The sequence below is a fragment of the Corvus hawaiiensis genome, chromosome Z, assembly GCF_020740725.1.
Source record: "Corvus hawaiiensis isolate bCorHaw1 chromosome Z, bCorHaw1.pri.cur, whole genome shotgun sequence".
Classification (NCBI taxonomy): Eukaryota; Metazoa; Chordata; class Aves; order Passeriformes; family Corvidae; genus Corvus; species Corvus hawaiiensis.
The window spans coordinates 12,452,470-12,475,708 of NC_063255.1; the positions used below are offsets into that span (position 1 = coordinate 12,452,470).

The following is a 23,239-nucleotide window of genomic DNA, read 5'->3' on the forward strand; positions in this document are numbered from 1 at the left end:
CACAGTTAAGAATAGTTAAATTAATATCAAGCCTAAGTCTACCATCTTTCAGTTTGAAGTCATTCCACCTTTTCTTATCACTACATGCAATCATAGAAAGTCCCTCTTCACCTTTTCTGTAAGCCTTTAGGTACCCTTTAGGTACAGGAAGACTGCTCTAAGGTGTCCCTGGAGCCTTCTCTTCTTCAGGCTGAACAACCCCAATGCTCTCAGCCTGTCCTCAAAGGAGAGGGGCTCCAGCACCCTGATCATCTTCTTGTGTTCTGGGATTCCCAGATCTTTAACACATTTCACTGTGCTCTGATCATGTTGCTAATTTCTTGGGGTTTTCCCCACTGGCACTCACCCACAGCTTTCTCTTCCTGGACAGTCTCATGACTCATACATTAATCTCTGGCTTCACACATTCTGTAATTATGTTCCATAATTCTTATTTCAGGTTAATATCATTCCCCTCTGAGGTCCAAACAGGGGTCAACGGCACTTCTTGTTAACATTCAGTATTATTTCTAACAGAAGTTTCAATCTGAAGATGAAAAATTTTCTTTAAAAAACTTACAGCTTAAAGATACATTTTGAGTAACTGTATTTTGAAAGATACAGAGACTCCTTTCCCTTTTTTCCACAGGACTAGGCAGGTTCTCTGAGAGCGAAAGTGGCTGTACAGCCAGGGGAGGATGAAGATCTCTCAGCACCCCATCTCCCACAGTGACCCTCAGCTGGGAAAGGAAGGAATAGAATAAAAAAGTAAACTGGGAGTTGTATTTTCCCTGAAAACCCCATCCCAGATCCAACAGTTTGCAGCTCAGAACATTCTAAGCCATCTGTTTTATTGGTGTCCTACAACCCTTGTCAGGTCTGTCTTGCCGGGAAGGTACCCAACATCTTCCTTTGTGTAATAGAGCTCCCCTGTACTCTGGGGCAATTTAATTCTGTGTAATGCAAGAAAGAGCTTCTCTGCTGCCACTGAAACTCCATTTCATCAGTTGCCTACTCATTCCTGTGTCCCAGTGAGTTACCAGATCTTCTCCACCTTCGTAGTCCAGGTAGATCTGTCCAACCTGATGAACCTTCATATCTCTCAGCATCCGTGTCATCTGAGCCACAGGGAATAAGATGCTCCCTTCAGGATGCTGGGCAGGAACAAACTCTAGATTTCCACAGAGGCCCATCAATATTTTCTTCTCTGTCTTCCAGTCTGTTTCCAAAAATTCCTTTCAGGTGCTGGGTGGGGAACTCTGTAGAAACATGACTCCTGAGGCAACACATTACATCCATTTGGGAATCCCCTTTATTTAACACAGAACTTTTGCCAACTATCAGGTCTGAACCTGACTAACTCCAATTGTGTTGATCTATACAAGGTATCATGTACCAGCCAAAATAAGATTTTTTTATACTGAAGTGAAAGCATTGTGTGCAGTGACCAGGCGCTCCTGCATACAAGGGTTTCAGGGAGAAGCCGAAACCTGTCACATGACATCCCCCCCCAAACTGAGATGATCAATGGAACAGGGTTTCTGTCAGCCCAGGAAACAAGAGGGTAAATGCAAAAATTTATCCAAAAGTGAAAGTTTCTACAGCTCTTACATGGACAGGGTGCCCACCACAAGAGAAAAATGAAGTCTGTTCAAGGGGCCATTTGGGAGGAACTGAAGAAAATCCTGCAGCAGATTTTTTTGGTGTTTATTTAGGACATCAAATTCTGCTTACAGCAAATGTTTTCCTGTAAAGGATATCTGGTTTCATTTCAGCTACAAATGTGAATCTCATTTAAAAACCCAGAGCAAGTCAGTGATAATGAGACATTTTTGCAAGGAGTACAGAAACCTCCCTTTCTGATTCTGACCACTGGTGAAACAAAATTTGGAATACTTAATAATGTTCTCCAGAATTCAACAGCTGTCTTGAAATTTTTTTGCTAATCTATTATGAAAAGCTTGGTAACACCTTAGGCTGATTTCTTAGTGTCAGTGACAAGTGACTATTATAGGACAATACCAATAAATCTTAGTAGTAGACTTTGTATTTGACTGTGAATGAGAGTATATTATGTGCTAGTAGGAACCAGTGAAGCACCTCCATTTCATATAATCTGTTTAGGATAGGTACTCTGGGAAGATTGTTTTAAACACCTTTAAATTTTTGTATGTTCTTTTAGAATAGATGTGATACTGGCCATATTTAATGTAAACAAATCTCAGATTTTTCTTACATGACATCAGTAACATGGTGTGACATTCCCCTATATAATGTGACATTGCCCTACATAACGTGCCTTTTAGCAGAAAGTGAAATATTGCACAGCCTAAAATTGTTTCATCATCCTCTGAAGGATAAATGAAGAACATGAGTGTCCAGAACCGAGGCCACAACTGTGTTATTGTACTTAGGACAAGAAAGTTTATTAAAAGTTTCATATATTGATTTAATCTGTCTCACAATAAAGCATAAATCTCCCCTATCTTCTTTGATGACTCCAAACTCAGAAGTGTACTTCAAGATTACACTGTGTGAAGACTTTTAAATAATTATGATAAAGCTTTGCTTTAAAAAAAAAGGGCAATCCCACATGGACTTAGTAATGTTTATGCACCTCTTCCAAAGTTATAACTCAGTAAATACGACAGCCACTAAATGTATAGTTTTATGGCTGAATCTGCTCTCTGGCACTCATTAAATCATGTGTTTTATTGTCAGCTCTTCTCAGACTCTCAAGAGTTGTTCCTTATATGCTTTCTGTAACACACATTCTCCTAGTCCCACTCATCATTTGGTACTATTGCCTTTCCTTTACCCTCTTGAAGACATTTATAGCTTGTGTTTTCCCAAGAAATAGCATATTTTTACAGCAGAGCCCCTTTTTCACTTTTTAGTGTTTTGGCTCAATAATTTCTCACACACTAGAAATAGTCCAGCTGATGTCTTGATCTTTATATCCATCCCCATCCAAGAAACGTAAGCAGCAGTGAAAACTCAGTGTAGTGATTCCACCTTCCTTTGGGAGGCCCCATGGAAAATCCCTTTCCTGCTCTGCTCAGTAACACAGACTCAGAAGCTGCATGTGCTGTGGTCCATGGCACCAGGCTCTGCCACCCTGTCTGAGTACAGACACTGTAACCATGGGCAACAAGGCCAACGCAGTACAGAAATACAAACATTTGTCCACATTCACACCCAACAGAACACTACCAGTGGCATGACACTGCCAGCTGCTGCTGTGTAAATGTGTAGTGGCCTCCACTGTGCACAGGGTTTACTGACGCTATGGGGCTGTGTCCATACAAAGTCTAAAACAGAATAAAAGAGTTATCTTCTGTTGGAAGGGACATAAAATGATCATGTAGTCCAACTGACTGACCACATCAGGGCAGACAAAGTTAAAACGAGTCCTCTGAGTCACATCCAAGGAATAGCACACAAGGATCAAGGGGAGTGACGCCGCTTCAGTGGTTACCAGCCTCATTTAGACCCACAGGGTTTCACATGGATAACTGTTTAGCAAGGGGAAACAAGAAAATACTCTGCTTCTTGGGCTTTGATTCATTTCCACATAAAAACATTTTAAGAAGAACAGTAAAGATTTACTGTTTTTCCTACGCTTTTTCAAACCCAGCAGTTTGTTTCTCCATCAGAAGAAGTCAGCTCAGCAAAACAGAAACCTTTTGTGGTAACTCATCCGTTCAGCTAACGCTTCCTATGCAATCAACAAAGGGAGCTCAGCTCACCTCTCCCATGGATCCTACACAGCACGCCAGGCTGTACAACAAATGCTCTGCATGCATGCTCTGGCATTGCAGGGGCAAAATATCCCACCAGGTTTTGAAAGAAATCCTTAACTACCCATTCCTGGCACTTTGTTTCCAGTACTGGTCTGCAAGAATGTTGTGTCCATCCTGACAAGTCCTGTGATCAGCCAGCTGATGGGATGCTAATCAGGGCAAACACACACACTTTCTTGGACTTGGTGAAACTAAAAACAAAGCCAGAAAACCCCGCTCCTTTCTGATAACTGACCACTACAGAACCCTCCCAATGAAGGCAATGGAAGATAGCAACAACTCTCACATAATCAGTTTTAGAGGAACAAAATCACCGGAAAAGGTAGTCCTTAGACTGTATTAAGTCATACAGTTTTAGTCTCATGACCCTTGTGTTTTCTAAGTTTCCCCAAAGGCTCCTGCTCTAGGCTACCTGTGTTGCCAAAAGTGCTCAGCAAACAGGACGGATGAGAATGCAGAGAGAAAGCAGAAAGGTGCTTGGAGTTAGGAGGCTGGGCAGCAGTTATGACTATTTCCATCCAGCTGAAGAAAACCTTCTTTTTGAGATCTCACAGAGAGCAAAGTATGTGTGTTTCCCAACCTCAGCAAGGGTCTGGCTGAGAGGAGCCATTTCAGTTGCTGGAGCAGTTCACATCAGCTTTGCAGATTTGCCAGCTCCCCCTGCAAGATGGCCAGGAACATGTGTACACATGGTATCTGGCAACAGTAGTTCAGCAAAAATGAAAAATGCTTCTCATTCATTGCAAACAAATGGGTACAGTGCAATCCCAGGCAAACTTTCTCAAAGCAGGCAGCTTTCTGGATTAAAAAAGAACAGAGTAGAAAAAGAGTTTGGGGGCCTGGAAGACCCCTGACAGGAAACGCGTGGGAATGGTTAGTTCAAAGAGTGGCGTAGATATCTAGGAAAAGAACAAGCTTCCAAATGCAGCCTTTGCTATCTGGTCTGGGAAAGCAGAGCTCTTCAGGTGTACTGCCAGAGCTACAAACCATGGCCACCATCAGTGCCCTGACCACTGCTCATCCCCAAGCTATCCCCCAAACAACTGCTTCTGGCACTTTAAAGCCCTGTAACTCTGTAGGTCTGGGCACCTTCTGAGAAATAAACAGGCCTTCATTTGCTGCCAGGTTTCTTCCTTGCAGAGGCTTTGCATGCCAGAGCTTGTGATAATAGCACTCAAGGCCACTGGAAGCAAAACACCCATAGAGAAACTCTAGAGGACAGTCCCAAAGCTCATCTTAAGAGGGATGTTCCAGATGAAGGCATCAGAGCCATCACAGTGAGAAACAACACAGCTCAGGGCCATATGGTCACACAAAATTTGAGGAAACCAATCTGCCTGTTTCTGCATCTACACCTTTACATCCTCCTCAATCTTTGCTGACATAAAATTGGCAATTATTCAGAAAAGGCTCAGCAACTATGTGCAGAAATGTGTGCTACATATACCACTACTAGGCATGAAAAAGCTACAGTACCTAACATAGGTGAGCAAATAAATCACTTGTAAGAAAAATATGACAGGAAAATCAATTTGGATTGTATCTGGTGAGAAAGCTAAGGTACATTACTATGCGTAGATAAAATTTAATTCTCACTTTACCTACGGCATACTTGTATTTATTTTCACATGTCAACAATGTATACAGTACAGCATTCATCAACTGTTTCAGCAATGGGACCTCAATACAAAAATAACAAATTTCATAGCTAACAATTAAAATGCTAAAACAAATGGATCATTTGATCTCTCCAAATCAATCATAAACTGATAGATTCATTGTAGCATTTCTATTATCATCGGTTCAAAAGCTACAAATGGGCTTTCCTGAAGATTTACAGGGAATAACAGCTGGCGGTAATGTCACCTGGGACTCTGGATGGGAGAGCTCTGTTTGAGAATTGTTTTGCTTTCCCTTGTAAAAGCTCTGTTGTGTTTACTTCACTGAAGTTTAACCTGGCTATGATTTCATGACTGCTGAATCCATGGTGCCCCTTGGCCAAGCCATAGCAGAGCGACTCAATAAAGATGAGTGACATCATTAACCCAATACAGTAGCTATTCAGATATACGCTGTGGTCTCCTTACATAATCACCTAATTTTAGCTACTGAGAGAGCTGCATACAGTACCACAGTGTATTATGAACTCTGAATAACAGCCTAATATCCAGATGCTTTTTCCAAAGTTATTTTATTTTCCTGGTTTAAAATTATTTCCTTGCGCAGATCTCTAGGTGCTATTTTCCCTTAAGCAAACCCTCTCTTCAAAACAGGTTCAAGGCTTCTGCTGCTCCTGATTACCTTGACACCTCCTTAGCTGGTCACTGAGGTTGTAACAGTGCTCATGGCACTGCTGTATGGCCAGGACCTTGGGACTTCATAATGATTGTCAACAAGAACAGCCCTAGAAAACAGTAAGTTGATACAAGCCTTAATTCAAGCACCAGATACAACACACACATACTCAACTAAAAGCACTTGATTTGCTAAAAGTAGGTGTTTCTTGTAGTTTTACATAACATATATGAAAATACTTCTTAAACCAGAAGTATTTCAGGCCGAAGACTTCCTTGTGCTACGTGCTACAATACGAGCGTATTGAAGTCCTATTCCTGCAATCATTTCATAATAAAAAGGTACATATTTGATGCCATTTATTGATACAAATTCCAGATACAAGTTAAATGTGGTAGCTTAGACATGGTAGTAGTAGTGTTGGAAATCCCAAGGACGGATGCTTCACTTCAGAAGAATAAGAAAACAGAACTCTCACTGCAGGACTCCCAGGCACAATGTGCACCCAGGTGCTGTGTGTGCCTTTCAGGTGAGTTGTGTATCATGTGTGCTGTAGGTGCAGGCTGCACAGATCTCACCACGTACAAACCCAGTGGTTCTATTTCATCCAATTTACCTTTCTTCAGCCTTTTGTCTGATATTTTTACACAACTGTGCTCAAGCAATGAGAATTGTAGCTTCAAAATCCTCCCCATTTCTATAGTGTTTGTCATCTAAATGACTTAAAACACTAAATCTCAGAACTTTTAATTCCTAATTGCTGAGAAGTTCCTCTGCCTTACTGAAAAGAGTGGACAGATTTCTTTGCACTTACATAAAAGAAAAGACAGAAGGCTCTCAACAGTGCTTATACGAAGACACTCTGTTATGGAGCGTGCCGAAGGAGATGCTGACTCGCAGGTTACAATCCCTAGACCACAGTTCTGCTAATCCCCACCACCCTGGTACCAGACATTTGACTTCCCCTCTCAGCACACTCTTCAGCACTGCTGCCTGGAGCTGTTCTCCAGCCAGGATTGCTGGCAGCTGGTCCCTGTCCCTTGTGTAATTAACTAGCTCACCTCAGAGATATGCTTGCATTGTGTCAGTGCAGACTCACTTCTTCCACTTTGCAGCACTATGATCTGCAGACAGAACTCTGGCCTGGCTTTCTGTCCAGTTAAAACTAGTGTCTTTGTGGCAATTTCTGGAAAAACAGGCAGGCAAAAACCTGCTGGCAATAATCTGCTGGCTCAAGTCACAGCAGCTCCTTAGTGCTCATTTCCATTAGCAGAGGTGCCGGCTCCTGAATTCCATTTCACTCTGTGCTACTGGCACAGTATTTTTGATTGTGGAGTCAAACAAATCATGTTAATGTTGGAAGCTGAATGTTAAGCTATAGAGGGCAACTAGCTGAGCACAGCTCCTCCCCCCTCTCCACCAATCTCAACACTGACTCTATGTCTAAAGATACCAGGGTCATGAAGAACAAAAATTATCCATGTGGTAAATATTGACTGTAAAAATCCCTGGTAAAAAAAAAGAATGCATTTAATCATTAGATTAAACCAAAGCCCTACTGTGCAAAAGTGCTGAGTGAAGCAAATGGGAATGCTGATCATGCCTTGGGACAAGGAAGAGCCTAGCTATCCGCTGTCCCTCTGGGGTACTGTTTGTTTGTCTAGGCATTTATAAACAGCATAAGTGAAATAGCAAGGTTTGATTCTACCCAGGACTGTTGGAGTGCAGCCCCTGCATTCATTCTTGCAGGCAGAGGGCCCTACGCTTGAGATTCCAAACATTTTTGATTTAAAAAAAACTGGCTCCCAAGCAGTGCAGTGAGATTCATTAATAAACATCATCATGCTGAATTTGGGCTGTAGACAGCCAGTGCAGCACCCTTGCTTCCCAAAGGAAGTGCAACGTTCCTCAGCTGAGCACATGGAAGAGCAGACCAGGAGTGAGTCAAGGAGCTGAGTGGAGGCAGACAAGCACAAAACACGAGGTAAGAGGAATTCCCTGGTTCAGAAAGGTGGCTTACAGACTTTCCTGCAGCAGAGATATGCTACTAAAGAGCACCAGAGGGACACTGAAGTAGCTGAACTATATTCCTAGCTCTGCCACTAATCTGACTTCAATTAGCTCTCCTCATCTTGTATTTCTGTTTCTTCAATCCTGCTGCAATAGTTGTTTTTCCCATTTAGATTCTTAAAGCAGATGATACCATCTCTGATCACAAGTTTGAGAAGAACCTAACAGAATAAAAGTCCGAACTTGAAAGAGTTCTTGTAGGAAAGCAAGAAGGAAAGGTGGAAATGGGGTACTCTCAAGAATTCAACTAAGTTACTTCCCTCCCCCCTCAAAGAAAAGAATTTAAACAACTTCTCTTACAGAACCGTTTAAACTCTGTTGTATGCCAGAGTAGAACAGTATGCTGACAGTAAAACAAGTGGTTAAAAGACACAGAAAGAATATATACCACTGTGGTACCTATATAATTTCCAGAACTATTTTTTTTGTGTAAACATGAGCTAGGAGAAATTAAAAAAGGAATCCAAAAAATTGGCATTTTATAGAGCCTGGACAAAAAAAATTTATCACCTTGTGAGCTGCAAAATCTACCACCGCATTTGGGAATGTAATAGTTATCTTTATTGAAAGCTTCTTCTTCTGTCATCTTTCTTATTACAGCATGATTTTGCAATGTTTTTTGCAAAAACATTGTTGGAGCCTTTGAAACTTGACTCATTAACTTTTTAATGATCATGGGCTTTGATGCATGGGTGTGCATCATCTTCATCCCCCATCTTCATCCTACAACTCACCTGGGGTGCCCACCTGTCAGTCCCACCACTCCTGGAAAGGTTTCTTTAAAAAGTGTCAGTGCAATAGCATCCCACAAACCTGGACTTCACAGCAGAGGATAACTAAAACTGGACACCTCAGCATTGGGGAAAATCTCATCAAGAAGAAAAATTTCAGCACCATGTAAGTCTAATTCCTCTTCTGGGTTTTTTTTGTTGTTGGTTTTTTTTTGGTTTTTTTTTTTTTTTTTTTTTTTTTTTTTGTTGTTGTTGTTTTTTTTGTTTTTGTTTTTGTTTTTTTGTTGTTGTTGTTGTTGTTGTTTCATATTGTTTTGTTGTTTTGGGTTTTTTTTTTAAGGGCTATTCCATTGCATTGTTCCATTCTGCAAAGGGTTAATACCAGAATTTTACCTAAGCATATTCCAGTTGGCCTGAGGGAGGCTCATGTCCCTCAGACTGAAAGACTTAGTGCAGACTCTTCCACTTGTTCCTTCACGGGCTGTGCCTCTCATTGATTGCATGCCCAGGTTCAGTTTCTCTGGCCTTCTACATTTCATACAAGACTCTGCCTTAATTAAGATGAATACCCCCCTAGACAACTGCTTGTCCCCATAAATAAAGGAAACAATATATGTACACACACGTTTGTCACATTAAAGACAACTTGATCTCAGTTACTTTAGCAGGTGACATGCAAGAGGATTAGAGTTTGAACCATTTGGTTTAGTCACATATTTTTTTGTCAGTGTAACACAGAACATTCCTTTCAGAGTAATTTTCTAGGCAATGCTTAGCATTCAAGGATTACCTTTCTCATGGCAGTCTGCAGGATGAGGCAGAGCCTCCTGTGAATCAGGAGCCGGCTGCACTGATATTGTGCAAACATCAAATTTTACAAGGATCATGGATCTGGAAATCAAGCATGGACTGTTTAGTAAATTAAAAATGCAGGAACTATTTTCCACCTTATGACATATGGACAATTTATAATGGGCTGGTGTGCTGGTTTTGGCTGGAGTCAATTTTCTTGACAGCGACTAGTATGAGGCTGTGTTTTGGATTTGTGCTGAACACAACATTGATAATAGTGTTTGTTATTGTTGAGCAGAACTTGCTCAGAGCCTTTTCTGCTTCTCAGACTGCCACACTGGCAGAGAAGTTGGGGGTGCTTGGGAGATTGGGAGGAGGCACAGCCAGGACAGGTGACCCAAACTGACAAAAGGGATATTCCAGACCATGTGACATCATGCTCAGTATATAAATTGGGGGGGAAAGGATAAGGGGGGCATGTTTGTCATGATGACATTTGTCTTCCCAACTAGCTATTACATGTGATGGGGCCCTGCTCTCTGGAGATGGCTGAACACCTGCCAACCCATGGGAAGTGGTGAATTAACTCCTTGTTTTGCTTTGTTGTGTGCACGGCTTTTGCTTTCCCTATTAAAGTCTCTTTATCCCAAGCCACGAGTTCTCTTGCTTTTACCCCTCCTATTCTCTCCCCCATCCCACTGATGGGGGCGTGAGTGAGTGGCTGCCGGGGGCTTGGCTGCTGGCTGAGGTTAAACCACAACAGCTGGCAAATCCAATATTAGGCTTATTTTTTTCATTATCGTATTTCCTTCAAATCTCTATACATATTTTAAATGGGGTGGGGAGGGAGGGGGAGGATGAGAGAGAGAGAGGGGGAAGAGATCAAACTCCCAAATGTTTTAAGATTGCTCTTTAAGGGAAAAACAGAAAAATGTTTCCCCCAATTGAATAATCACAAGTAACTCTAAAACAGAGAACCTGAAGCACATGCGTTTGGCTAACAGCCTGACTGGGAAGAGATCAGCAGAATTGCTTTCTGAAAGTGAAAATTTCCAAACTAGAGAGAGTCTCTTTCTGCAACTTCTCTTGAAACTCTAGGATTTTAAAGATGCAAATAACTGCAATTACAGGCGGGAGGAAGAAAGCAGTTCTTTAAAGCTGATGGGAGACAACAGTTTGCCCTCAGACAGCTGAATTTGCAAGGCTGCAAACACAAAGAAGCACTTTTAACTTGCAGTACATATGACATCAGCACCTGGTGCTCACAAAAAGAGATGCCTCTGTACTGTATTTACCAGGCTGATTTTCAGAGGAAGGTCATCCCAACCACCTTTGTACTCCTCAGTGGCTGTGAGACAGAAGGTGCTATGTTCTCAGCCTGGGTGTCACTCAAGCTGCTCGGTCAGGAGCAATCCTTTCGGCAAAAGCTCCACGTGCATTTTATTTTCTGCCTTGTGAAAGGAAACTCAGAAACACAAACTGCTATCTACTATCTCTGGTGTAGCTGAGAGTCATCCAACCAGCAAGGAAAAAATAATCTGCATTTTGAATAATCATTTTCCAGATTTGGAAAGCATTTGTCAGGGTGACATCTTGTTATTTCCTGCTTCTCTTTTTTCAGTGGCGTTTGCAGTATTCTTCTGTATCATCTGTTAATTTCATTAACACACTGTTTGATGATCTTGAAGGGGGTAACCTAAAATTATGTTACATAAAACCGGACACAAACTCCCTTTTCCTGCAGTATCCCACCACTCTCCTCCCACTCATCTCTGCGCCCTATTATTTATCATGACCTGTTTCCTCGCCTTCTGCAAGAGCTCACACTGTGTTCATATGATATACCATTTTCAGGTGAAAATTCCTGAGCCACTGGGCATTGGTTTCTTAGTCTGGAATCGCTTCTGTGTTTTCTTTGACTGCTACATTGTGCCTTTAAAGATTGAATTAAGTTGCTCTGAACCTTTGCAATAGCAACAGTTTTGCACCAGTTCTGTGATGTGCTAGTAAAATATGGGGACATGCCTATAGACTCTTTGTTACAAATTACAGTGGTATCACTGTAACAAAGCAGATACTTAATATTCTCACAAAAATGTTAAATTTTTTCCACTATTAACTCAGTTCATTAATATATAAATATATAAATACACACACACACACACACACACACACACACACACACACACACACTGAAATTAGTTTACGAATAGTCAAGGAGATCTTACTGGAAAATACCATAAAACCTTAGAGCCGTTGATGATAACCTTTCCTGCAAAGGCTAGTTTGAAGATGCTGACCTCTCTGTTTGGAATATACCTGATATTTGCCTCTGCTTAGTCAGGTAATTTTAAATGAAGAGTCAGCTGCAAACTATACACCAACTTCCTCACAGAGGGGACCCCTTGTTGATGTTCAAATTCATAGTGTTAGAAAATTTGAAATTTATTAGCTAAAACATATACTTCATAAGAATTACAAGCAGAGTCCAAGTCTTTTGCTTGCATAACCATTGCAAACTTAGGGTTCACTGTATTAGAGAGAAGCCAAGTGACAATGGAAGAGAAAAATACAGAAACAGGATAATCACCAGCTGGCTAAGAATGGCTGCACTACCACTTGTGTAGTGTACACGGGATGGAGAAGTGTGCCTATACACAATGTCACAAAAATAAATGCTACAAATAAACAGGTACAGCAGCAAGAGCAGCTCAGGCAAAGGTGCTGGCAAGTCAAGACAGGTCTGGATCCAGGTGAGTGCTGAGGCCTTTAACCTTAACACATACCTTGACCTGTTACTAGCAATGGCAACTATGTATTAAAGGGCATCCCAAGCTGCAGAGAGTAAAGCCAAGTAACACAGGACACGGATGGACTGGAAATGCAGATTTCAGAGCCAGGTGCCCACTGCAGAAATCAAGGGGCTACAGCAAAAGACAATGTCCAGTCCAGGAACAATGGTGCCTCTGAGGATGTGAGAAACAGGGATACTAGGTAGTCAGCAGCATGCAAGGAATAGCAGCACAGAGTGCCTGGAGACAGACTTCCAGAGATCACCAACATGCTCCACAATCTTCAGCATTTGAACACTATGGACACCTGCACACTAAGGGTCACCCGACACTGGGAAGCTCTTAGCTGCCATGTACACTCCTGTCTTCTTAAATCAGCTGCACTGCAGTCCTGTTGATCATGACAAGCATTAGCAATGGGCTAAAAGAAAGCCTAAAGATGATTATTTTCAGTAAAAGGTTTTGGAAAGTCCACCTGCAGGCAACACAATGACCACAAGAAAGGCAGCTGCAGGTCTCACTGCAGTATCACAGCTCTTGCCAGGTATGGATGCAGGAACTCAGTCCTATCACAGACCACAACACATGCACACCTATGGGTATGTGGCTGTTACATGAGATTACAGCATTTTTTTATTTTAGGAAAATTAAACTTGAGGGTCAGAACACCTGAAAAAAAGCTGGGTATACATTCAGAATGCTAAGTATTGAAATGCTGAGCACAAGCAGGTCTTGAGGTCTTCCACATCTAACACTGATAATGTCAGCACGATTCCTGCTGGACACAAAGGGTCAGACCCATGAAAAAAATCCTGAAATGAAATGACATTAAGGGAATTATCCAGCAATTTCTAGGAAAACCAATTATTTTCTTAAAAATTTCTGAGTACATTAACTATAAGTTCATGAACCCTTAAGAAAAGTAACATACATGAAACATTTCCCTCCCATACATATGGGAAACCTTATGGATTTGCTACTAACCACCAACTTTAATAGTGGCTTAGACGAATGAAGGAGGACTACATTTGTTAAATCCATTGACAACTGGAAGCTGTAAAAAGTTGCAGAACTTTAGGTTCAAGAGAAAATTCAAAATAATCTGACCTAAATAATGACACTTTCTGAGAAAATGCAATGGAATTGCCTATGGGGGCCCACATTCAGGATGTTGCAAAGCGGCTGCCAAGACTGGTAAAAGCTGAGGACTACTCTTTCATGTGAGATCAAATGATGCTGGGACAGAGATTCCAAAATACCAAAAATGACTTCAGGTCCCTCAGAAGGAAGTCGAAAGGATCTGGATCACAGACAGTGTTCTCTTCAACCCTCCTGGTAGGGGACTGGGACTCAGAGTGAAATGAGTGGATGGGGTGAACGACTGGCTGCATGATGGTGCCACGCTTAGGACCTTGGGTCTGTGCCTTGGAGAGACTGGGCATGTTGGCACCAGGTGGGGTGCACCTGACCAAGCAGGGTAAGAATGTTCTGGGGAGCAAGTGCACAGGACTTATGGCCAAGCTTTAAACTAGATTTAGTGGGGCAAAAAGATGCTCTAGCAGGTGTCAGTGAGGAAACATTAAACAGGACTTTAGGGAACAGCAGAGAAATACCTGTAAATCTTCCCAAAGGAGTTGTAGAGGGCCCCTCCCAAAGGCTGAAGTAGTCAACAGCTTGGCTGAAGTGCCTCTACCCCAGTACACGCAGAACAGATAATGAGTAAGAGGAGATGAAAAGCATTATGCAATTAGCAAACTGAAACGCAATTGCTATCATGGTAGAACAAGGTACGTAACTGGAGCACTGCAATTAAGGGTACAAGCTTTCCAGAAGAAATACCGAAGGAGAAGCAGGGGTGTTGACTTCTGTGTCAAGGAAGGGATAGAGAGAGACTGTGAAGAGCTGTGTCTGGGAAACAGCCAAGGACAGGTTGAGAGCCTGTGGCTAAAAATCAAGGATAGGACCAAGAAACGACACCTGGTGTTGGAGGTTACCACAGGCCGCTGATCAAGAGGAGCCTGTTGATGAGGCCTTCCTGCTTTGGCTGCAGGACATGTCACTGTCACCAGCTCTCATCCTGATGGGAGGGTTTAACCACCCAGACATCTGCTGGGAGGGCGATACAGCCAGCTGTAAGCAATCCAGGACACTCCTGGAGTGTGCAGAGGACAACTTCCTGGTCCAGGTATTGGACAGACCAACCGAGGAGAAGCATTACTGGGCCTGGTGCCCACTGATGTGGATGAGCTCCATTAGAGGGGTTAAGTCTGGAGGCAGCCTGGGCTGTGGTTACCGTGCCCTGGTGAAGTTCGTGACCACAGGAGTGTGGGCCTGGCAAGGAGAAACGTCAGGACCCTGAAGGTTAGAAGAGAAGACTTCCATGTTTGAAGAGTTGGTGAATGAGATCCCTTGGGAAACTGTCCTTTCTAAAGTGCTGACAGCACTTAAAGGCCACTTTTCTTAGAGCACAAGAGCTTGCCATCACAATGTGTAGGAAATCTCGCAAGGCAGGCCAGAAAACTGCATGGCTGAGCAAAGATCTGCTCTTCAAATTGAGAAGGAAGAAGAAAATGCACAGCCAGTGGAAGAGGGACAGGTGACTTGGGGAGACTACTGCGATATGGTTTGGGTGTATAGTGACAGCGATATGGTTTGGGTGTGTAAGTAAAGCCAAGGCACTGGGCTTGCAAAGGCATGTGAAGAATAACAAGAAGTAAGGATATAAGTCAGAAGAGAAAGGTGAAAGAAATTGTACCCTTGCTGGTAAGCAAGAAGGATGAACTGGTAACAACTGAAACAGAGAAGGCTGAGGTGCTCAATGAGTTCTTTGTGTGAGTCTTCACTGTGAAGTTCAGCACAAAGAACAAAACTCAAAAGAATAATACATAACCACTAGATGGTGAATTGACTGGGCAGCAGTGGGGGTTCTGCACTTAGTGGGATTAGGATCTGCAAGGAAAGGGTTAGTGACATTTCCAGAATATGCCTTAAACAAGCTGGATGGTGAAAACTTATTGCAGAAAACTTCACAGGTGCCTCTGCACAAACTGGAATGAAGTTTCAGTTTTGACCTTGTCCGGGGCAGGAGAGACACTGATAGTTTTCACCCCAACATTCAACTGCAGTATGGTTTACAAGTGAAATAACTGCACTAGTGCAAGAATTAGGGTCAGAAATAGGACGCCTGACTCTGTAGGATCCAGTGGCTTTGTATGACTTCCAGAGAAGACCCCTGATGACCACCCCAGCACCACGAAGAAGCCCAGGGCAGTGAAGGACCAAAGCCACTGGATCCACAGTGGTAACCATTTTCTGCTTGCACTCTCTCCTTCCCTATACACCTAAATATTACCTATTAAAGCCTGTGTTGTTGAATGGACATTTGGTCTTGTTTGCACCTTTCTTTAGCCAGAGGACTTCAAACTGAACAGGTCCTGAACATAAACCTGTTTGGCCAAACTGCAGAGAAAAAAAAGTGACTGTAATGACACATGCAAACATTTTTCTTTTGTTTACTCAGTAGTGCTAAAAAAGTAGCTTACTTTGAAACACTGTATAAATTGTGGGCAGTGCACTTCAGGAAATACAGATAATCAGAACACGGTAGATATTCCGGATGATATTCCAGAAAACATAAATCATACAGAAAAAGTGAAAGAATAAGAGGGAATAGGAGAAGATAATAAAATTCAAACATAATAAAAAGCTGCTGCAAAGAGGAACATCATACACTTAGTTCATTGACTGCTGGGAACAGGATAGGAAATAATGGTCTTAAATTATTTCAAGAATGTTTTTCTTAGAGATGATGAAAAATCTTCTAGTCCTAAGAAGAATGAAGCAGTGGAACAGATTGTTTAGGGAGACTGTGCAGGGTCTATCATGGTAGTGGTTAAAGATCCACTTAACATGCCAGACCTTGTTCAGGTACAGATGATTTGAGTCAAGGATGGACTACAGAACTTCTCAAGGACCCATCTAGCCCTTATTTATCTATTGCAGATATTAATCCGTTGTGTCTTCTATTTCATGATAGAACAAGGAAATAGTTCAGAGCCCAGGGGAATACTTCTTTGAAAGAGTAACAAAAACTACACCAGCCTGAAACACAACAGCCCCAGGGGACAGCTAAGATTAAAAAAAAAAAAAAAAAAAAAAAAAAGGGAGACACAATGGCTATGCTTTCTCAATCATTCTTCTTTTGAGTCATCACAGAGCAAGATGAACTGTCTGATCATCAGCCATTAAAAAAAATGCCAAACTATTGCCAAAGCGCTTTAGTGACATGAAGGTCACATAGATTCCAAGAAGCTGACCTAAGATACTGCTGCCGAAGTGGGAGACAATACCTTTGTATGTAGGATGGGAAGCGTTGACATCCAAAGCAAATTTCATCTGGAATCATATGCTACAGACAAATATCTCACATTTCAGAGCTATCCAGATTGCATGAAGTAATTAGATGCTGAAGTCCCATGGAACGAAGCGCATACTGAGTGCATACTGTACACAAAATTGTGTTTAATGGGATTAGCCAAAAATCCTAGCAGATTTAAAAACTGATCTAATAAGATACATCTATGCTTCAATTCCAGGCAAGCATAAGGACATCTCTGATAGACAACTATCAAATCCTTTATTCACGTGTATGCATGGAAGTCCAACAGATTAGAAGAGCGCAAGGATTAACAACAGTGGACAGAACCTCATGAACTCCCAGACTGCCCATGGTAAGGAGTCAAACCAAACCTGCTGATTTTCAATGGGGGTAACTGTAGGACTTCCAGTCAATTCCCATTGCTGAGAGACAGCCTAGAAGGACATACAGGCATTTAACATGACAAAAAATGTAAGAGGGATTTTGCAATACTGTTGTGACTAACGGGCCACATCAAAATTCTTATGATTAAAAGAAGATGTGAGCTATAAATGTCTCAAGCTGGACACCCCTGAAGGCATCAGGTCAAAGAAACTGATGGATAAACATCTAACCAAGAGGATGGCACTTCAGCTCAGCAATGCCACTCATTGCAGAACAGTCCTCAGGGTCCAGCAGAGATGGAAGTGATAGGAGAAAGGATCATGGTTTCTTTTCCCATAATCCATAATTTTCCGCAACAGAGAAAATGCAGTTGGGACAAGGAACATGAAATTAGGCACGGAATCACGAGACAGGAGCCAACAACTGGACCCTCTGGGCACAAATTCACAGTTCTTGCTATCAATCACAAAAACTGGAGGCAAAAGCATCACCTTCAGTAAATTATATGTCATAGGGTTAAGTAGATCAGAGTGGAACTTAAAACAGTCACCAAATAGCTGCAAACAGGCAGAGGAAAGTGCCAGGACTTGTCAATCTTCTTACCTGCTGCAGAAAATTTAAATAGTAAGATAGAAAAGGAATAATGAGGACAGGACAAGACAAAGGGTCAAATTCAGACCTCTGTAACAGTGGCAGCAACACAAAACAAACAAGGAATGGGAAATCGGGCTGGCTAGTAGCTGGTGGGCTGCAACAGTCTGGAGGGAAATGCCTTGGCCCTATGGACAGGCAAGAGGTACCTAACAGTTGGTCTACAACTGTCATTAGCACAAAGGTATAAAGACCATAAATTACTATAAAAAACATCCAGAAGCTGCACAGAAAAATCCAGGTTTGGAGAAAGCACCATGGAAGCCTTTCTGCATGCAGTGATTGTGGTACCTCTGTAAACAACTCTTAGAAGGAAGCAAACAAAATAAGCCCACCCTGTTTCAGTAATGCAGAAACAAACTCCCCTCTGGACTCTAGCCATTTTAACACTAAATACAGACACACACAGGACCAAGATTACAACTTGGCAATTGCTAAAAGCCTTGTCAAGTTTATAAGAAAACTAGATTTTAAAAAATTTAATACAATACTGTTTCTCATACTCCAGTTTGCATCCAGAGTTCCATCTGTCATAGCAAATATTTATTTGTATTAATATTTTTAATGTTAAGATGTTTTCCAAGACAACTCAAAGGCTTGAATCAAGAATTTACTATCCCAGGTATGGTCAAGCAGACTGTTCACATCTTCTTTCTGATCAGATTACCTCTTACCATTGAGCTGTTCAAGATTTAAAATTGTTTTTAAAAATGCATTAAGATGTTCCTTGTTGGTGAACATTCCTGGAAACCTAGTTTAAGGCTTATGCCAAATGAACCGAGCCAAGGGTTAAGTACAAATGAAACTTAATTTTAAATGTTTTTAATACATATCTGCACAGGCACTGTTTTAAGTTCTAGGCTGCTAGAACAGTCATTCAAGACAATCACTGCAAGTAACAACGATGAAAACTTAGAGAAATTCTAACAGAACTTTTGCAGTGTTCACTTACGGAACTAATTCTTTTAAGAATTACAGAAACAAGATCTAGCTGATATGAATAACAACATAAAAGGAGATGTTCCTCTCATTCTCAGAGAACAGCTGCAGCACTTTTCCTCATCTGCCTTCCCCTGCAGCTCTGCTCCCTAAGTCACACTGCCTCAGTGAACAACTAACAAAGGAAAAGATAAAATGCTAATATTCAGCCTAAAATGAAGAACATATTAATCCTTTAAAATTATTGAGATTTTACAGAAATTTTTTTGAAAATACTTTATTTTGTAGGGCAATAGTTGGATGAAACATGAGACAAAAAATAGCCTTAAATGAAGCAATGCCATCTTACGTTTTTTTGCTGGGGGGAGTGCATTGGGAGGTCATTAGCAGATTTTTTTAACAGCTCCTCTTTATCTGGAATTTTTTTCTTTCACCACTTACTTTCCACCCGTCTATTCAGTCTCTCATTCTATATATTACTGCTACAATTGTAAATTAAACATTAATTTGCTATTATACATACGTACGTATTAAAATAATTCTACACAGGTCAAAGACAAGTTGTGGACTATGTAGTGAAGTTCTGCTGTTATCAAAAGACTACACTAGTGAAAGCAGTGGAAATATTTTGTTGTGGGTATTTTATGCCAATGCTTCTCATTATACCTTTTGAAGCCGGGCTTAGTTTTCACTGAAGTATAAAAATAATAATTGAAAAAGAAAGATAAGCTTGGAAAAGGAAATCATATAATGAAACAGTGATGCAGAACAATGCTTAAAAAAAAGTGTAAGCTCTGCTGACTATCAAGACCACAGTCTTGAGGTTAGGAAGGTGATTAAGGGCTTTACTAAATATAGTCTTAAAATACACCTCCAGGACCTATTCATAAATAAGAAAGCTTGATTGCTTATCATGTCTGTTACTCTCTGCTCTTAGTGGAAATGCAGACTGCTTGTTATATTGTGTATTATTATAATCACAATACTTAGCATACTGTGTTACAATCACAACATAAATGCCTGAAACTAACCTAGGTTCTTTATCCTTCTCTAAAGCACATTCATTAATTTTAAATCTGTCCTTCCCTTTATGACACTCAGAACTGCAATTTTGTGTAAAAAAGGGAAAACTTTCCATATTTAGACAAACTACTTTATAAAGAATAGTATCAGTCTTCAGAGAGTGTAAGGCAGGATATACATAATTCAGGCATACACAGAGTCAAAGTCAATATACACAAGGTCAATACACACAAAGACCTGGGTAATGAATACAGATCTGCTCTATCCTAAAACTCATTCATACAAACTAATAGGGATAAGGAAGCCTGAACAAAATTTTACATTGACTCAGTAATAAACACATCATTTTTACTACGCCAAATTATGTAATTGTCCATTGCAATTTCACATTTTTTAAAAATAAAAGCTGTATAAAATCTGCTGTAGATACTACACATACTTAAAAGGAATATCATGCAAAGAATTACAGACACTAGAAAACATGTTTTCTAAAATTCACATGAGCGTGAACTGAATGTGAACACACAAATGAACTAAACTTGAATATTACACAATAACTAATCTAAAGTTTGTTGCATTTGTAAAGCAGTAATTTGTTAGCTCTTACCTGGGAAAAATAAAAAGGAGTCTGAAGAATTGTACTATTTTATTTGTATACTTGAATTCATTGAACACTGTCATGACACGGCATTTGTAAAGTTGGCAGTCATGAAAAACATTTGGCAATATAATGAATTCACTATTTATAAAGAAATATTTTTCACTTAACTCACAAAGCTAAGTAACTGACATAGAGGAGTTATTTGCACAATATAAGTAATTCCTTATTACAAAATTCAGATGTGGGATTAAGCCAGTGTAATTCAATAAGCCCTTTTTTATACTGCAGCAAGTTTTATAAATTGAAGTAATTTTTGCTTTCAAATTTTGACCCACTATCCCAAATAAAGAAATAAACATCTCGTTTCGTTTCAAATGCTCTAAAATGATTCTTTAAAGCCATTATTTTTCAAATTTTACGTTTTTTCCACTCTGGCTTGTCTGTTTCATCATCTTCTGGTTCCACTTCCGCAAAAACTGTTTTTGGCTGTGTTCTAGAAAATATTAAAAAGATCAGAATAGTGGTCAGACTACAATACTTTATCAGAAACTGTATTAGACAGGCACTAGACACAAACGAGATAGATACATATAGACACTTCCAAAAAAAGAGCATTCTAGACTTGTCCATTTTTTATTTTTGACATTAACCTATCAACTAACCTTCTCAGAACTGAAGAAACTTGCAGCTCACAGGCAAAAAGCACAAGAAACACATGTATTTTGCAAGTATTATCTCCTCATTAGTTTACAATCAGTATCCATGTATTCTATGAATAAAATTAAGATAGATGTGAGGAACAAATACATTTAATTCAATGCTAGAAAAGCAGAGTCTCTTCATTCCATGATTTTTTTTAAAAAGAAACTTCCATTTTGATACACTATAGAACAACAGCAGCCAGTAAGTGAAAACAGAACAGTTAAGCCAGATTTCTGGCTAAGCCTATGCATGAAAAAACAGCTTCTCCTCCAGAGACTTTATCTAACACTACTGTACCACAAAAAACCTAATGACCTTCATATGAGAACACAGTGTATCTGACAGTCAAGCGTGATGGTATCAATTCCTCCACTCTTTATTTGAATTTTAAATACCGCTTAAACTTTACAAAAGTAATTATTGATTACTTTCTAAATGAATGCAGTATCAAGTAGCAATTCAATAAACTGTTTGGACATTCAGTTCCCCTGTTTTACTCTTCAATAACTGCACAGTTCCCTTTTCCAACCTAATTCTCAGCACAATCACTACAGAGCTGAAACTATTAGATTTCTGATCCTGGTTGTGCTCACCTTCTCAACATGACAAAGTATAAAATGCAGCCAAGGCAGTCATCATCTCATTACTATATTAACTAATGTTTTTGCAACAGTCTAAGGATGTGAAGCATTATTATTATTATAGCAACTGTTATTTGGCAAACTCTACACAATGCAGAAACCTTAAAAAAATTATGCCTGCCTTAGGTAACACAATAGGCAAAATCCAATGTTGCCTCTGACTTCAAAGAGTAATAGCAAGACATCAGCTCTTAAAGAGAAGGATTCTCCACTTGTTAACTAAGTGATCCAAAAGGCACCAAAACTAGTCAAAGAAAACTCCCCTTACATACAGGATCTTTCTATTGCCCTGCCTGCTTCTCCATCCTCCAAGCTTGCGATTGAGGAAAGGGTCATACTGATAATTCCAGAGATGGCCCTACTGCAGAGCTCTGACTGGCACACGGTCCCGGGGTGCAGGCTGTAGCAGACCTTGCACCCAGATGAAGACCTACACTATGGAAGTTAGATGAGTCCTTCTGGTGTCCATGGAAACCAGAACTAAGATGAAAAAATATTTTCCTATTTTAAAATTTCATTATAAAATACGTACATAAACTCTCCTTAACCCATTGCTAAAGAAAGATGTAAAAAAAAAAAAAAAAAAAAAAAAAAAAAAAAAAAAAAAAAAAAAATCAACATTCAATCCAAACCAGGCACCAGGGATGAAGGCTTTATTGGCTGAAATACTGGATTTTGCTAGCTGCTGAAGAGGAAGAATGTATGGAATCTTCTCTTTTTTCCCAGACATACTGACAGAGGTTTATTTATCCCATTTTAACAATGTACCTTCCTTTTACCCCAATAGATGAAAAGTATCTAAATGTCCCCTAGGATGACATCAGTATTAAGAGTTTCATTAGTAAAGCACAACTAACCAAGTGCAAGCCTGTAATTTCTGACCACAAACCTGCAACTGTCATAATTCAGATAGGCATTTCCAACTTAGAAGAATGAATAAATTTGTCAAACAAGCAGCAAAACCTACGTTTTTTCCAGGATAGGAGTGGTACAGAAAAAAGTCATAGACTTCAGATAATGTTAAGTGTGCTACTGAGTGCAGGAAAACTGAGGTGGGGGGGAAGCAAAAAAAAAAAAAGAAGAGAGAAACTGTACCATAATCAAGCAGTAACCAGCTAAAGCAAAAACATACAGAGGAAATCAAGTCTGCTTGCTACTTCACTTTTTAAAATTACCATGAAATAGCTGTAGCCTCAGCTGAAATGTAAACTGTTCCACCTCCACAAGCTACATAGCTGTAACTGGGGCACCTAGGGTGATTCATATGCCTGACCATTTTAAAACACTGTTTTTGTTATTGCTTTATCAGCAGTGATCACTTAATCTAATTAAAAGACAATTTTTTTCTGCTTAGTAACTACATTGGAGATAGCAAATGTAGTAGAAGTTTGCTGTGTGATTAATATTTACACAAAAATTATAAAAACAATTTTTCTACTTCTAAATATTCTTATTTCT

At 40.3% G+C, this 23,239-nt stretch overlaps 1 protein-coding gene across 2 annotated transcripts in view; it reads right to left on the reverse strand.

The window, feature by feature from the left end:
• Positions 1-20,464: 20,464 nt before the first annotated feature.
• WDR70 (WD repeat domain 70) overlaps positions 20,465-23,239 on the reverse strand; it is a 128,129-nt gene continuing 125,354 nt past the window's right edge. For both annotated transcript variants that reach the window (XM_048291712.1, XM_048291713.1), the window contains one exon: positions 20,465-20,931. In XM_048291712.1, coding sequence (XP_048147669.1) covers positions 20,847-20,931 — 85 coding nt within the window. In that variant the 3' untranslated portion in view covers positions 20,465-20,846. The remainder of the gene's footprint in view (positions 20,932-23,239) is intronic.